The 18,904-nt window shown below is 38.6% G+C and overlaps 1 protein-coding gene across 1 annotated transcript in view; it reads left to right on the forward strand.

Annotated features, from left to right (window-relative positions):
- The first annotated feature begins 348 nt into the window (after positions 1 to 348).
- The window catches only part of GALNT16 (polypeptide N-acetylgalactosaminyltransferase 16), a 76,969-nt gene continuing 58,413 nt past the window's right edge, over positions 349 to 18,904 (forward strand). Inside the window, exon 1 of the mRNA XM_075193175.1 lies at positions 349 to 800. Coding sequence (XP_075049276.1) covers positions 618 to 800 — 183 coding nt within the window. The 5' untranslated portion in view covers positions 349 to 617. The remainder of the gene's footprint in view (positions 801 to 18,904) is intronic.

Here is an 18,904-nt window from a genome sequence, read left to right on the forward strand (position 1 = left end):
GTGCAAATTTGCTCCTTTTCTTTGCTTGTAACTCAAAATGACGCATACCGTACTCACATCTTCCACAACATTTAAAAGTTGTTTTTTTTTTACTTATTTTCATTTCTACTAATCATACATTGCCTTGCAATAAGTACAAAATTAAACCTTTGTAATCTCATGACCCTAGTCACTGTTTAAGTGTCCTTGAAGAATGGTCACAATTTAATTTGCAGTGCAGCATTACTGACTGAAACACATGACTTGGTGTTTGATACGTGTTTGATTCTGAAATCACACGTTAGTGAAGCAGTTTAGCCCACTCCCTCATTTACATTTGACAGACTGCTGGCTGTAATCTGTGTGGACATTAGGACCCTGAGGAGGATGAACTCTCTCTGCAGGACTGAGCTAAAACAAACAGCTGAGTGAGAGGAGAGAGAAGGGAGGGAGATACAGAGAGAGAGAGAGGGGCAGACAGAGAGATACAGGAGAGAGGGGGAGACTGAACGCTGGAAAGAGACAGCAGGAGAGGAGGAGGAAAACACAGGAGATACACAGGCTGCGAAATAATGTAAAGGGGTCTGGCAGCCTCTCTCCTCCTCTATTCCTAAACATCATTCCATCTAGCCGGCAGGATGAGGAGGATCAGGGCTAATGCAATCGCCATCCTAACTGTAGCCTGGATCCTAGGAACCTTCTACTACCTATGGCAGGACAACAAACCCCATCCTGCAACATCCAGCAGATCTCCAGGCAGAAGCCGGGCAGCAGCAGCTAGACAGGAGGTGCACAGAGAGGACAGGACCAGCCCTCAGGCTGTGAGTATCAGCAGCAGCTTGAACCGAGGCTGCACCTTATCATGTATACACTCTGAGGGGGAGGGGGCTTGGGGACTGGTCCCCTGTGACTCTTATGTCTCTGACCAAGGATTCCTTGATAGCAATATATTAAACCAGTCCCTATAACCAACTGACATAACTATTAGTAGAAACACTATTTCCATCATTCCACCATTAATGCAGATATAGTCATATAATGTAGCTTTCTTTTTCATAATTCATTCACGTTTATCTCCCCCAGAAAAAAACTTCTCACTTTTTTCAGGTACCCCAAGTTAAAACACCACATTTCTAAAACTCTATAGTGTAATTAGTCCCCTATAAATCCACTATTATTATGCTATAGAGTAGTAATAATAATAATAATAATAATAATAATTAACTTGTGTTTTAACTAAAACAATAATTGTTCAAAATTGTTTGCTTGTCAGTTGTTGCAATTGTTTAACAATGATGCGTATGAATTGTACTATAGAGCACTTCAGTAAAGTGACCATAAAATACAGATTTATTTTTTTTCCTGTTGATTGCTTAACTGTTTAATGATGGAAAATAAGCTCTGCTCTGCTACTGTAATATATGGGGGCCTTTACTCATGCTAACTTTCCATTTAAGACATTATTATAAGTGAATATATATATATATATATATATATATATATATATATATATATATATATATATATATATCCCCCAACATCTCATATACTAGACTCCTTTATTGAAGTGACCCATAATAATACCTATAATAGAGCATCATTAAATATATGTGCAGGATGTCTAATAAACATGTTAAATGTTTTTTTTACATATAACAGCAAATTTCCATGCATATCACTATTTAAGCATACAATATTATGTCAACACACATAAAGTTGTCAAATACTGAATAATGTTTTCCCAATGTTAATTGATCCCTTAATCTTCCTACCTATTGTAAAAACTATTTTTCATGAATAATGTCCTCTAAACAACCATAGCATCATATCTAAACTGTCAACTATTCTAATAATATAAAGTGCATCCCACGATCTTGTAATTTTGTTGTATTATATTTTTATATTATATTCTTATATTTTTAGTCAGATGTTTGATTTTCAGTTTCCACTGGTTTCCAGGAATGTAAATGCCATTTTGTGTTTTATCACACAAATCACGTATTTAATCAAAAGATATATGCTCTGTGTTTAGTCATGCTTGAAAAAAAAAATCTCCTGTTACTAATACTTGGGGATTGTAGCCTGTACCTATTCACACAGTGTATTCAGGAAGGGTCATACTGAAAAAGTGGGGGTGGATAGTTTTTAATCTCTGTGTGTATATGCTGATATTATGAGTTCTGGTATCCATGGTAGCCAGCGTTTGTGAAATGTGCACAGCTTAATGGTGATTTAACTTATACTGGGTTTTTATGAAATCTAGTGTGTACTTTCTAGCTGAAAGAGATACACTTCGGAAACTAATTTAGGTGGGAATTTAATTAATAGGGAATTATTGCCGGAGCTTTGTGTGTGGAGGTTCCAAGTAGATACCCACCCGGAAATGTGTTTTATCATTTTTTGCTCGCACTTCATGGGGGAAATTCAGTTAATAGTGACTTTCTGCTTGAGTCTTGTGCAATGAGGCTCACAGAGATAACCCCCATGAAATCTTTACTCATTTTTGCTCCTTTTGCAACTTAACAGGAAGAACATGCAGGAGCGCATTGTGTGAGGCTCTCTTGGCACTGCATGCTTAATTGAGTTCTTTAAGAATCAAGACCATAAAATCCAAGTTCTCCTTAAATGTTCTAAACACATACTCAAAGATCAGATCCTAAAGGGAGAGACATGTCCTACAATGGACATTCTATAGTAAAACCGTTTCTTGCCACTAGTTGCACTGCCTTAGCTTGTAGCTTATTCCTTTCACTAAACCAGGCCTGTCCAACCTGTGGCCCTCCAGGTGTTGTGAAACTACAACTCCCAGCATGCCCTTCCAGCTATCAGCTGGTTGTCTACCGGCAAAGCATGCTGGGGCTTGTAGTTTCACAACACCTGGAGGGCCACAGCTTGGACAGGCCTGCACTAAACCATGCCCTCCAAAATCTACAGAGAGAAATACGTAGCATATGCTTATTACTATGGATCTGGTGACCTATGTGTGTACTGAGGGGAAAATATGCCATAATTGCATTGATTTCTTTAAAAATGGCATCAAATTGAATCGATATGTTGATGATGCTACATCATCACAGTGCACACAGGGTATATGAAGATTCACAGAATTATAGTGATTCTCAACACTGCATTCACCAAGCAAATATACATAATGTATTCCAATTGTCTTATTGCAATATGATCTTGCATGCAGTGTACGTGTATATAGTAATGAGAAATTATTATTTTCTAAGCCCTTCTCATGATATGTCAATGGCCTTTCTCTGTGTTCTCTGCAGAGAGGAATGTGTGACTGTTCTCTTAAATTAACTGATTGTTAATGCTTCTGTTTGACCCAAGATTCAACTCTGGACTTTGGTATAATTCCACAGGGTTCATGCATAAACAAAGAGGGTGCCTACATATCGGGAATTCATATCACTAAAATGCTTGAAATTCTAAGGGCAATATTTTATAAATGTTGTAATTAATAAGGGTTGCATGGGGTGCGAAGGGTGATTAATTATTTTTTTTACTAAAACACAAATGGTATTTGTGTGTTCTGGCTGGGCTGCACCTACATGTCTTCAGACTTAGCTGGCAGGCCTATGTTGGTGGCAGGTGTACCAGGAACAGTTCTTTTTCAGTCAATGGAAATAATATAGTCTCGATTTAAGGTTGACCATACACTTCAAACCAGTGAGCCAATGTTATTTTCAACCAATTTGGCACTATATCTTATGTATGCAAATTCCAAACTATGGCATATGCCCAACTGACTTAGTGGAGTTTATTGGCTGAAATCTGGATGTCTGGTGACCACATTAGTGTGTATGTGAGGCCACTGATTGTCCAGAATCAATGGTCCCTTTATGCAGTGGTTGTTCCTAAAACTGTTCATTGTTTGTGGCCAAAAGATCTGGTTTGTATCGACTGACTGTATTGGCATTAAGGGGTCTGTTTTTTAAAACCCCCTCAGTTAATCATTTCTTATTGCAGCAATAAAAAATACTCTGTAATTTATCAAACAATGTCACTGGGGCAGTTGAACGATGCTCGGCCACTAGTGACATTGGCCACCAGTGGTAAGAGGACCCTATACGTGGTCACCGCTCTCTGTGTGTGGGCCGGCTTATATTCTGTTTCCAGAATTGGCAAAAAAAATAATCTATATATTTTAAAGACAGGCGAATCAATATACTCATAAATGAGATTGGTCTATAACAAAACATTTAAAATATGTTTATTAACTCAATTAGATGTTAAAATGTACATATGTAACTTGATTTATAATTTTCCTTGAAATGATTTGGCATTTTGTTAAACATGAGATTGTGAACATAGTTATCAGTAACCAGTATTTCTACAAAGCAGCATTGATCAGTGGATAAGTAACACATTCAACAATATGACATTTCCATACATTTAGAGAACTCTATAACACTATATCATTGCTCTCGTGAGCTATTCCTCCATTACTATAAGGTGACAGTGTTCATCTTTGTTGTTGGTCTTGTAATTAATTTATGGCCTTGTAAATAGTAGTTAAGTTATCAGCAGTGATTTATGTTGATTGAAGTATTATTTTGAGAAACTTCAACAGTTTGGATTAGCGAGTGGGTTGTTTTTCTACTAATGATGATGATGTCTTGAAATATAAATTTCCCTTTCTTGCACATGTTAAAATAATTGTAGAATATTGCCTATTTTATTTTTATTAACAGTCTTCTGAAAAACTGCAATGTGGCCATGATTAATATTTATTTGATGAGCACACAATCCGTAACATTATAGTATATGTTGTGTAGCTATCAAGTCTGATTTCATATTGTTTGCCCATTTCCCTCCCCCCCCCCTCCTCATTACTTCGGGCATCTTGGGGCCATTTATTACAGTCAGCAACTGATCGTACACCACAGTTGGCTTCTATCCAATAATGTCCGGGAGACTACGGGGATTGGGTGAGACCTCCCAGGAGAGCATGCAGTCCTCCCACAGGAGCCTTACCTGCAGGGATAGGCAGCAAACTGCGCCATCAAGCATTCAACTAAGTGAAGACTGAATGGGCGGGTGCATGATACCAGCATATGCGCCACCCACTTGATGTGAATCTTGTTCTCAAGCCTTGGCCGCCACAGGCAACACCAACTGGGCAGCGGGGTGATGATACAATTAGCTTTGTTGTACTTTGAGAGCAGAGTGGGGGTCTTAAAGTGGAGTGGAGGGGGGGCGCCTTGACCTTGCCAGGGCCCTTAACCGATTAGCTTCCACCCCCCTGGTTGCAGATGGAAAGGGTGCCCCTCTCATTTATTACACTTTCATTTATGTTACAAAGGTATGTGCTATGGAGACAAAATTATTTTATTTATTTTTTAAAATTTAACTTTACCAATAATATAGAAAACACAATTCAGAATTTGTAGCAAGAAACGTTGCAAAACAATTGTATTTTATTTAACATTTATTTAACATTCAACAATCTCTACAGTTGGCTGGCTGAGATAAATACCTCGTTTTGCATTATAGACACACCCTGCTGATATTAGCAAAACAAGGTCCAGGGTGGGCACCCACTCTCTTTCCTAGAATCAGATTCTTCCATTTCTACATCATCGCCTGAGTTCCTGTATGTAAGGGAAGATTTAAAGCAGTGTGCAAGACATAATAAGCCTTTAGAAAGCACATCATTTTGCCTTTGTTTCAGAGCGTCTCCCAGCAGATGTTTCTGCAGTACAGATCAGGGCTATTCCCGTGGTAGAACATTCTCATTATTATAGATATTTTTCCATTCTCTCCATACCAGCCCCTGGAAGAAGGAAAAAAAATCACAATACGAATGATACGAGTTCTGGGAGATAAAATATGTAGCACTGCAAGTCATTTTAACTCTACATTATTTTTTTTTGTTTTACATCTTGCGATGACAAATGCTTTTATACCAGTTACTGGATGCTTATTGGGGCTAGTCTGGGGGCTATGCAATGTGCGCATCACACAACAAAGACCTGTACTTCCTTGCAGGGGTCCTTGTTGAATATCAGGGTGCTCATTAGACTCCATGCCAGTTTGAGCTTCTAGTGGCAAAGTGGATTCACATCTGCTGATCCTTATCCAAACTCTGAACAATTATTTCTCATACCTCCTAATAGACCTGATTTTAGTGGGACTGTCTTGATTTTCAGAACGGGAAAGAAATGGCACTTTCAATAAAGTCAGGATGTTCCATTTATTGTGGGAAGGGCTTATGATATCTTGAATTTTCTTTTTTAATTGCTGGGAGATCTGATCTCTGACCTAGACACAGAGCAGTAGGGTAGAAAAGGACCAAATTAGTCAGTGTGTAGCAAACATTAATGAGTGTAACAAATGCAGCTAATAACAAATTGATTTTACTGATTAAAACAACTGCAAATGGCTGTAATGTGTGTTAGACTAGAAATGGCATAGTGTTCTGATAATCAGTGGTTCTGATTATTTTCAGGTAGGATTGTTCAAAAAGATGACTCCATTGCTCAGAAATAAGGGAAACACAGTTTGTCTTTAGAAATGTTCACAGAAAGCTTTCCATCTTCTATTGTGCTTTTACAGCTCACTGGGGTAGAGTTGCTGAAACTTCTAAAAAGGCAAAGTGCAGGTGTTGCCCATAGCAACCAATCAGATTATTTATTACATTCTAGAATCTGGTTGCTGTCGGTAACGACTCCACTTTTCCTGTTTAGATGTTTTAGTAGATCTACCTCATTGTGTACATGTGGAGTCAATATTTTATGAAGTGTTGTCTTAGGGGCATATTCAATTGTCGGCGGGACCGCCGAAAATCCCGCGCTCCAAATATATTACCGTAATCTCTTGCTGGATTTCAGGCGAGCTGAAATCCAGCGAGTAAATGACCGTATTAACGGTTTTTCCGCACACGATTACCGTGATATCGGTAGCATTGGAAATTGTTGTATGTATACCCAATCCTTGTGGTCCCAATCTCTTTTCTCCAAAAAGTTACAATCTAATACCTGAAAATGTTACATGGTACCTATAAGAGGGGCAGAGATGTGAAACGAATGGACATAGTTTAACCATAAGGCTTTTCAGCATTTATGATGTGTAACAACATAAAAACCAAGTGGTGATTTGTATAGTAACAAAAGTTCTGATTTAATGTCTTGACCAAAGCCATTATGGTAACATGAATGCATCTTTGCTATTTCATTCATGTATTTTAAGTTACTATATGCATGTGCTCTAGTTATTTATATGAAGAAAAAGTAATCTTTTTTTTACATTATGTGGTGCCCTTATGTTTAGGGGTAGATTTATCAAACCTTCTAATAAGGAAAAGTGGAGGAGTTGCCCATAGCAACCAATCAGATTCTAGCTACAATCTAATTGGTTGCTATGGGCAACACCTCCACTCCTTTCTAGAAGGACGGCCTGGTGCAGTATTACGTCTGCCTCGTATTCACAGTGCAGTGCCACATTGGTCCTTGCAGAACTTTCACTGACCCGGGGCAGGGAGGCGCTGGAGAACCCAGCATAGGCACGGAGTACCAGCTTACTGTGAAGTCTAAAGCTGGGCTAAGCTTTCCTTCATTTTCTTTCTCTCACCGGAAAGCAGCAACTCTTTGTGTAGTTATACAGTCATGATATTATTGACCTTTACACATAATGCTAATTCAGTCACTTTAAGGATGTAACATACAACATATATAACACATCACTTCTCAATAAAAAGGGAAATTCTTCATATTCATTGAATCAGAATATTTTTTTTAAATTTACATAGCTAGTTTATCCTCGTAAGTTTTCAATAGATGTTACATGGTGTGTGCTTCTACAAATCTGATAAGTAAATTGTAGCTGTACATTAAATTAGACTATCTGTACACTTACAAATGGGTGGATATTTATTTATACAGCGCCACTAATTCCGCAGAGCTGTACTCACTCACATTAGTCCCTGCTCCATTGGGGCTTACAGTCTAAATTCCCTAACACACACACACACACACACACACACACACACACACACGTACGTCAATTTGTTAGCAGCCAATTAACCTACCAGTATGTTTTTGGAGTGTGGGAGGAAACCCATGCAAACGAGGGGAGAACATACAAACTCCACACAGACAAGGCCATGGTCGGGAATTTAACTCATGACCCCAGTTCTGTAAGGCAGAAGTGCTAACCACTACGCCACCGTGTCTATTCAGCTAGGACAAACTTACTCTGCTGAAAGTGGCTACACCCACTATCTCACTGAAAAGCCATGTGTTGCAACTTCTACACTGAATATATTTTGATATTAAAATTAAGATATTTATATTTCTTATTATACTGCCACATTGGTGACTGTTGGTCATAAAATCAACCAATTGATTCCTTATCTGTGAATTGTACAACTGTACATTTTCTAGAGCTTACTGAATTTGCCTACATTTTCTGGACTACATTTATGTAAAGTAGATTGACATCTGCACTAACTGTTTGATGTCAGCGCCTGTCCATTCCACAGCTTGTAAAGTAATTTGCTCTTAGATTATCAAAGCTGCTGCCATCAGACAGAAGATATCCCAGTGGGAGTTGGGCTTGTGTGACCAATGCATACAGTGTGCAGAAGTGGACACAAAAGAAATGTGGTTTGCACTTCTGCCTCACAGTGCTGGGGTCATGAGTTCAATTCCCGACCATGGCCTTATCTGTGTGGAGTTTGTATGTTCTCCCTGTGTTTGCGTGGGTTTCCTCCGGGTGCTCTGGTTTCCTCCCACACTCTAAAAACATACTAGTAGGTTAATTGGCTTCTATCAAAATTGACCCTAGTCTCTCCCTCTCTCTCTGTGTGTTATGGAATTTAGACTGTAAGCTCCAATGGGGCAGGGACTCATGTGAATGAGTTCTCTGTACAGTACTGCGGAATCAGTGGCGCTATATAAATAAATGATGATGATGATGATGAATGCATGGTGATCTTTAGATACACTTTTTAGTATCTAACAACCTATAGAAGCTAGGTATGGATCACTTTGACATAAATGGTCACATATTATGCTTTCACAATACAATGTGAATTATTTATTCAGAAAATCACATAAGCAAAAATAATGGAAATTTCACACTGTTCAAGATAAATTATTTTATATAGTTATGTGTAGACAATAGTACAGTATGAGACTTGCATCCATCATGCAGAACAATAGAAGTGATATTGTACAAATAATTAAAAACCTTCATATGAAATGGGAAGTTGTCAAGGTAATTCATTTGCTAGGAACAAACTTTAAAACCTGTGAATGAATACAGGAGCAGTTGGCAACTTTGAATAAATACTTTATTATTAGTCTGTTTCTCTAAGACAGGCCACACATGCGGTGAGTCAGTCATCCAGCATGGCTACCAAACTAACAGGTCTGTGGCCAATTTGAACATTGTGAATAAATGCCAAGTTTTTATAGAGATGAATGACCAGATGAGGAGCAGCACAAGGTTTCGGCCAACGGGATTTTCTGCCCAGCACAATCAAAATGTAAAACTGTTTTGATTTGTCTGGATGATTATTTTCGTTGTATACTTGCCAACATCTGGTCAGTTTGGGTTCTAATGACCAAACTAGCTGGCAAATTCTGTATGTAGTTGGCCAGCTCACGGCATAAATCTGAGTCATGTTGAAGTAATCATAAATATTGCTGGGATCAATTAGCGCCAACTCTTGTTCTATGTGAGTCTGCCATCCTTGTTTCTGTCATGTGATTGTACCATGTACTAGCATTTCTCAGATATCAGGCGTTGCTAGTGGAATGGTTTCCATCTCTCCCAGCTGGAGCACAGCTGTATTAAATACTGACTGACACATTTTTAAAAAGATCCACTGATTAGTACTAATTATTTCACTTGTTATTCTATGAGGAGACCTGGAAAACTTGCACTGTTAGTGCTCACTGAGAAATGCTGCCATATACAACAGTTCTAGTACCTGGCATATGAGCATTAACATTATCTATGTCATCTACAGATACTTTGTGCTTTTACAGATCATTTATAAACAAAGTAAAAAAAATATATAAATTATTGTTTAAAAATGGGTTACGTTTCTCTTTAAATAAATGGTATTTCTACGATTCCACTTTTAGTAGTTTAGAGATGGGTGTATATACACTTTACTTGTTTTTGTGGTACTTCGTAGTTTCTTAGTTTTTATTTTTACCGCCAAAGATTAGTTTTTCTCCCATAACTTTCACCACTCTTAAGCTGCGTACACACTACAGGTTTTTTATCCAGTTATGGTGCTGATCACGTGAAAAATGACCGTTTGTTGAGATAGATTGTAAGCTTGCGAGCAGGGCCTTCTCACCTCTTTGTCTGTTTTACCCAGATTGTTTATTAGTTTACTATGTTTGTCCCCAGTTGTAAAGCGCTACGGAATATGTTGGCTCTATATAAATAAATGATGATGATGATTATATCTCATTAGTGTATACGCTCCCACAATAATGTTTTATTGTACCAAAGCATTGTATCCTATCACATTGATCATTTTGTTTTGTTTTTTGGTTTTTTTAAACTTCTGAAAAATCACAATCAAGGATGGAACTATGTCTGGCAAATGTGGAAGTGTGTACATATATAATATGTGTGTATAATATATATATATATATATATATATATATATATATATATATATATATATATATATATATATATATATATATTTATATAGGGTATGCAGAGTCACAATCTTTTCAGCAGATGGTTATGAGAGATGAAGATCACAGATGTGACGGTAGATCGTGTAGGTGTGTACACATAAATTAGCCTGCTAAAGGGGACTTTCAGTCATCAGTAAAATCATTTCAGAAATCGAGTCTGCAATAATTTTCTGTAGTGTGAACCCAGCTTTAGACCAAATAACCGTATGTGTTACTTATTATTTGGTACGCTGCTACAAAAAATACAATGTGTGTGCTGGAGGGGGAGGGTTTACAAAAGTTCCAATAGAAGATTGTATTATTTCCTGCGAATTGTTTTTAATTTTTATTTTTAAATCGAAATCACAGCAAACAATAAAACACCCCCCTGCCCCCTCCATACTGTGCGCAGTTTCACCCTCAACGACTAGATCCTGTTTTTAGAATTCTGTTGCAGGCAGAATTCCACATACAGCATTTCCACTTTGATTAGCAAAACATCGCTCCACTGAGCATGAAGAACTTGCACTAATTAAACCAAACTGTTGCAGACGCTAAATACATTTAAATGAATCTATGTTGGAATTTTACAATACCTACACAGGGAGGTGCAGAGACTGGCTGCATGAGGTCTGATAAAGTGAAGTGATTTTAACAGTAGTGAATGTGTGTTACATGTATAAAAGTCGTGTAAGTGGAACCATTTTGCAATGCGGTAAAGAAACTATACACTTCTTTTTAATCTCCCCTTAGGGCTGTGTATATCCTTTAAGATCATGAACAGTCAACTGTTACAATGTTATTTTTCAACATCTAAAAGAGCCAAATGTTGATATGTTATGTTTCGACTCTGAGTACATATTTGGTGGACAAATGTGATCAGACTTCTGTTTCTATGGTAACTTTAACCGCATTACTGTTCCGTTTTAAAGTGGTCTTGACACTAATTAACATTCACTGATTCAATGGTAAATGAAGCACTACCTGTATGTGATTTGTGGCCACTTGTTCATAAAATGCTTAATTTGTTTTCTCCGATACTTTTTTCTTTTTTTTTTTTATCAGCCTTCTCCCTCTCTAAGGGATAAATACATCCCGAATGCCAGAAACATTTAATGAGAGGTTGTCTGAAAAGGACAGACAAGTGCTTATTTCAAGATGGACCCTGAATTGCAGTGTTTTAATTTTAAGAACAGCTCTACAGAAAGAAATTAGGGGTCATTTACAATCGTTCAAAAGTGTGCACTGTTTTGTGACCACAAGCACCTGTTTTTGCCAAATGTTCCTGGTTTAATAAGAAGCGCGAGGATCTGCACATCAAGATGGAGGCATATGTTGGGGTGGATTTAAATGAGATGCAAGGGGTGGAGAGGGTGAAGTTATGACACTTCCTGATTTGTGAGTGGTGGCAGAAGGTTATTCTTCTTTCTTACTGGTGATCAGGAGGTTCTAATAATAAGGACCTGTCCTATACTTTCATAGGAACAGGTTTTTGGGATTTTTGTTTTTATTTTATTTTTACCATTTAGATATATTTGATGCAGGTAAAATGTATCTACACATCCTCTGATAATTTCAGTCATTAGTGAACTTTGCAGTGATGTTTTCACATTTCACACCATGCAAATTAACACCAAGGGGTATATTTACTAAACTGCGGGTTTGAAAAAGTGGTTGCTATAGGCAACATCTTCAATCATATTCTAGCTTTCATTTATTTAATGCATTCTACATAATGATAGCCAGTTAGAATCTGATTAGTTGCTATAGGCAACATCTCAACTTTTTCAAACCAACAGTCTAGTAAATATATACCCCCATTTACAAGCTCACAAAATATAGGTTCAGACTGATCATACACTTCATTCTGCAAACATATCAAAATATCATACTGTACAATTCTTAATGTCCATTTGCCAGCTATATATTTGCCTCCATCTGCACCATTAAAGCTCAGTTGCATACGGCTGTATCAGACAGCCAACACAAACAGTTGGATCTACCCAATATGGCCACTCACCTTTTACGGCCAAATTGAACACAGATCTGGCTGTGCAGTGTGTGGGCCCCTGAATTCTTCTGCTTGCAACATGTTTCTAATCGGATTGGATCATTGACATCTGATATGAAAACAGTTCATACACACATGTAAAATGCTAAATAGCACAAATCTGATCAGATTGCAATGGAAGTTGGCCACGCATGCTTCTTCAGCCAACGGCTGCACACACGCCAAAAGCGTCATCTACCAAAATAATTTTTTCGAACTTACAAATCAAAACAAGTGATCGGATTTTGATTCTTTTAGAAAGAGACTACACACTGTGCAATGGTTAGTAACTTGTGTAAAATTGATCTATTTGGATGACTAAATTTGCAATTGTGCTATTAATTAATTTCCAAGGGGGAGATTCAATGCCCTCTTGTGCTTTAGACCAATGCAGGGTGCGCATCATTACCGTTACTACGATAATTGATGCGCATTATTACCGTTAATACGGTAGTTTCAATGCTAGTTTTTGCTCACAGCTTCATGGGCTGCAAGCAGAAATCTGTGTTAAAATTACCGTACTAACAGTAATGAGGCGCACCCTGCCTGTTCTAAAGAACAACACAGGGAATTGAATCTCCCCCCAAGGGCTAGATTTATTAAGCTGCGGGTTTGAAAAAGTGGGGATGTTGCCTATAGCAACCAATCAGATTCTAGCTATCATTTATTTAGTACCTTCTACAAAATGATAGCTAGAATCTGATTGGTTGCTATAGGCAACATCCCCACTTTTTCAAACCCGCCGCTTAGTAAATCTAGCCCCAAGTGTGTTAATGAGGAGGCTTAAAATTTATTGTCTCACACCTACAAATTTGAACGTACAGACTAGCAACTTTTATCCAATACCCCACATATATTGTGTTCGGCTAGCAACTACTAATACTTATACTTTTTTATATATACACCTGCAAAAATGTGACACATTGCTCCAAATAGATGCTATTTCTTATGTGTGCAGAGACAGAAAGTGGTGCATTTTCTCTGGCTAGTGAACTGCAATGTATAGTACTAATGTGCCACATGCTTTAAAGTCTTGGAGTTGACAGCCAGTTATCTGGATTCATTTAAGCAATTACACACACAAATCAAATGTGAATTTATAAGTATAGCATGTGTGCGGTAAGAACAATGCTGTACAAATGCTTCCCCACCCACCTCCTCTAAGTTTGAATGCTGGAAAGTACTTTATATAAATATTTCCCACCCCATTAAGTAATCATAATCGTGTGTTCTCAAACAACCGTGGAGTTTAAAGCCAAATACATCTGTGTCAGACATTGGTGGAAGATTATGGGATCCTGACCTCCGGCTGTAGACAGGCCAGTGTCTTCCAGGGATGCTCCGTTTCAGAGTCTGGTTTCCTCACAGGCATCATGTGGATCTCCCGCTGTGTTGGAACTGCAAAAGCAGCAATTTTTCCCTGCTTTAGAGAATTACATAGTAATATGAACATGTTGTTGTCATTAAAATGAGCACCCTGAAGCTGATCAAGCTCGTTATTATATCTCAGGAGATATTGGGCTGTAGGCTGGGAATTGCAGCATGTGTAGCTCCAAAGTTCAATATCAATATTAATCTCTCCTAAAAATCAATCTGATTATTATCAGGCATATTGGAAAATGTGATTGGAAGATGACTACTAAAGGAGTTATAAGCCCCAGCATAAATCAAAGTTGGCATCCTTTTGTGTTTGGCTTTAAAGGTCCTTAGTGACATGACTGGCCCATGTGTGTCAGCTTAAACTGTCTGTTTTGATCAACATCTTGATGTTCTTTTTATTTAGTAGAATGAACACGCGTTCATACATTTTATAAAACAAACCAGTAAGATCTCTTTGAATGTTATATGCCAGAATACATGGCTCCCTCCCAGTGGCATGTAACAAGAAAGGGGCCTAGTAACGCACGATTTTGCTGTGGGAAAGGTTACAGGTTTGTGTTAGTTTCCACGAGTCATCAGCTGGTTATGAATAAAGTTCTATCCAGGGCAATGTGAAAGCTTCATTTAGCAGGAGTGTAAGGACCTCATTTATGATTGAACATCCTTTGTAGGCTAAATCTGGCCCACTCCTAGGTGTTCTAGTACCCAGTGTGATCCTTGTTAATGTTTTTCCTACTCTCATGCAGAAAGGAAACTTCCCAAATGATATTACTAAGTTTGCAAAGAAACATATCTTCAGTTATGATTCTTTTGTTAGTAGATGTATTGGTCGAGAAGGGGGTGGGAGGAAAAAATTGCACTCTAGTTCAATTTTGTTACCCAACTAGCAAAATGCACCTGTAGAAGTACTATTCTTGGTAAGCGATGACATAAAGCAGTAATATATGAACAGACATTTTTACATATACTTCTATAGGCACCAGTTTTTCTTTTATGATATGCTTTTCATCATCATCATCATCATCATTTATTTATATAGCGCCACTAATTCCGCAGCGCTGTACAGAGAACCCATTCACATCAGTCCCTGCCCTACTGGAGCTTACAATCTAAATTCCCTAATATAGACACACACTCACACAATCAATGTGTCAATTTTGATAGCAGCCAATTAACCTACCTGTATGTTTTTGGAGTGTGGGAGGAAACCGGAGCACCCGGAGGAAACCCACGCAAGCACAGGGAGAACATACAAACTCCACACAGATAAGGCCATGGTCGGGAATCTAACTCATGTGAGGCAGAAGTGCTAACCACTAGGCCACTGTGCTTTTGTTGTAATAGCTGAAAAAAGAATAGATGAAAAGAATATATTACATAATTGTGCTTATATAATAATCACATTTTTATTGTTAATTAAGACCATATTGGTATTATAAACCATTGTAAATAAATATACACTTTTTTTTCTCTTATAAATCTTTCTTTCAAGCAATAAAACAAGGATTATACCAGTAAAGTGGTAGTCTGTTATACAAAGTAGCAATAGGGTATTTAAATAATATAGTGGAACTAATAGAGGCTGTTTAGTAACTGATCATAAATCTTTCCTGACTAAAACTGACCAGTTATTTTGTATCCTACACAATATCCAGGATTTTACCTTAGTAAGTATTCAGCTCTATGTCATTCAAGGATAGATAACATCAAGCCCAGAATGCTGAATGAGCAGAGCTTTATACTCACCTGGGAACTGCTAGAGTGTCTCATTTAACTCCATCTGTGCTAGAACACAAGACACGCCAACCTTCTGCTTACATAAACAGAATCCCTTGCATCTACATTTGCATGGCAAGAAAAGAAACCAATCGGTCACTGTGGCATTTGTATCTTTATTCCTGTCCATCCGCTTTAGTAGAACATAAAGGTCTTACCTACCATAGTATTTCAAGGCAGGGGTAACAATTATCAACGGGCGCAAAACCAAAATTTTAGGAGTGGGGTCTGACCATATGCTCTGGAACTGCAGTAGCTTTGTGGTGCTATTTCTCTCCTACAAACTGTAAAGTACACCTGGAAGAGTAAAGCTGGGTACACACTACAGGTTTTTCAGACGATTATCGGGCCAATCACACAATAAACGACCATTCAGTCCAATATCGCATTAGTGTGTCCGCTCCAACAATGAATGATTATCATTCCAAAACACATGGTACGGTTTGATTTTTAAATGCATTGTGTGTATACATTCATGACTGGCAGTGTGCATAGATCTCTATGGAGTATGCAGAGTCACGATCTTTTCAGCCGTTGGTTATGACAGATGAGCACAGATCTGAAGGTAAATCGTGTAAAACGCGTTTAGCGTGTACACATGAATCGGCATGCTGTCAGTCGTTGGTGAAATAGTTAACAATATCTCATTGGGAGAAATTATCTGTAGTGTGTACCCAGCCTAACATATGAGGCATCAGTTTAGAAGAAAGACTTGATGAGATTAGTTGGTAAGTAAGCATGTGTGGCAAAATCCTGACATGAAACACCTGTAACTCAACACTTCCAAAAATGCTCTGACTTGTTTCTTCTGAATTGGATGGTACCACCTTAAAATGGTTTCTCTTTATTTATTAGGGCCTAGTTGTCCTCCCTCTAAAGTGTAGCCTTGGTATTTGGTTTCTTCTAAGGCAATGCAACACATGACTTGTCTGGCTGTGAGACAAACCTTTCTTGATGCCTCTATAACTGCACCTACTTATTCAACATGATAACTATGTCAGCCAAGATGACTTGTCTCCTGGCTATGGACTTCTAAGCATATATCTTCTTTTGTTGCCTCAGGAACTGTAATGGTTCTGTGGTGATATCATCAACCATTGAATTTTTCTGCCTGGTATAGAAGACGTCTCACATAGGGTTTACAAACGCTTCAGCCGCTATGTTTGTTCTGGTATAAGGTCATCAGCTATTTTTTTTATTTTTTTTTACATCTGGTTCAGGGGAAGCTACTATAACCTGCACTACAGCTGTACAGATTCCCCTATCTATCCGTGCTTTTAGCAAGTTGATATGGTAAATTTGCTGTCTTTTGTCTTTCTACCGTGTGTTTTTTTGAGTTTGTAATTTATAGGACCATCCTGACAGATCATTTCATATGACCCTTGCCAATAGGACAAGAGTTTGCGCAACGCTATGGGAACAATCACTATTATTTTATCTCCTGGCTGAAAGCTGTGAACTGTTGTCCCTATGTATTAGATATTTTGGTGGGATCTCTGTGTTTCTTCTAAAAGCTGTCAAACAAAAGGTTTCTTTAGTTTGCTCCTCCCATTCTCCCTGTGCTTTATCTAGTATTCTCACTGGAGGACATCTATAAATGAGCTTTAACTGGGAACTGCAGTAGAGGATTTTTTGGGGTGTATTTTACTAATTGAAAATAGCAGAGCAGAAGATTATCCCAATCTCTCCCATCTCCACTTTGACTAGCAAATGTTTTAGTGTTTCAGATGTGCACTTATGATGGGGCTTCTTACACACACACACACACACACACACTTGTTTTTATTGCATTGTGAGGGCCCATGACTGGAACATGGCATATAGGGACACCCCTTTCCTAATGCCCTGTCGACAGACCAATCATAGGGGTATGTGTAGGAGCTGCTTATCACCAGAGTTACCAAGTGTAAAATGAGATTTACACTTTGACTTTATGTAAAGTACTGACACGGACTGCAAGATGGGGAAAGTGTCATGTATTTTGACTGCCTGAGGACATCCACATGCCCGTTTACACCGACACCTAGCCATGGAGGCTACAGCCCTGTTCAACCACTTTGCATCATTTCAACAAGTTTGATCCCTCTTTAAAGCTGTTATGCGGTTATTTATGTAGAATTTCACCCCCCGACCAGTTCCGATCTTTCAGTATGGATGGTTCAGCCATGAGGAACGTAACACAGTCTCGCTTTCTGGGCACCCGGCATGTTTGTATAAACCTCATCAGGTGTTTCTCCACAGCCTGGACCTCCTCTCTGTTCCCGGATTTCCTCCGCACTTCTTTGCAACCTGAAAGGAAGTAGAGTGGTTCATTATGGATCCGCAAAATACAGATAAGGCAAAGTTCTTCTGCCTAGCAAAACTGTGTGCTACACCTACCTGTGGAAGCCATGGCTGGGCACTGGTCCTGTGTTGCCAGGTCCATACACCGCCTCTCTTCTGACGTGGAAGTGTTGACTAAACGCTTGGCCATCTGTCACGGGGGATTGCTCATCATCGATATGTCGCTCTGTAGCTAGATTGGTTCTGGAAAGAAACAGATATGCAAATGACTAAGGTAAAAGTTTTTCCACTTACTGTCCAGATCAATGTGTATCTCATCCAGATTCTTGCTTATGAATTCGGCCAGTTTGCCACTCTCGAGAGCCATTAACAGTTTGCTGATCTTGGCGAGTTGGAGGGTACCTTCTGGGAGGCAAAAATACTACCGGTGCACCCTGATGTCGTGCACAATAAAGCCTGACAACTGATCTAGTGTTGTGTCATTAGGTTATTTTGAGAGTGTGGCAATGTGCTTTCGAAGCTTCGTGGAAGACAGCGTGTGGGGATGCTTGGCCCCAAACTTTCGGGCAAACAGTCGTATGCAATTGGAGCCTCTGAAGTGTGACAAGACAGCTGGTCCGGTTAACATGTAGACATTTTGGCTATCCACTCCACATTTATTACGCTTTTCTGCGAGCCGTTCCATTGCAGCTTGCATGTCTGGTGTCAGCAGGATGGGGACTTTTCTCCCTCGTTTTCCTCGGATTTCAATGCGAGTGAATTGTTGGCAGAGCTTCCT

The sequence above is a fragment of the Mixophyes fleayi genome, chromosome 12 (genome assembly GCF_038048845.1).
Source record: "Mixophyes fleayi isolate aMixFle1 chromosome 12, aMixFle1.hap1, whole genome shotgun sequence".
In the NCBI taxonomy this organism is placed as follows: domain Eukaryota; kingdom Metazoa; phylum Chordata; class Amphibia; order Anura; family Limnodynastidae; genus Mixophyes; species Mixophyes fleayi.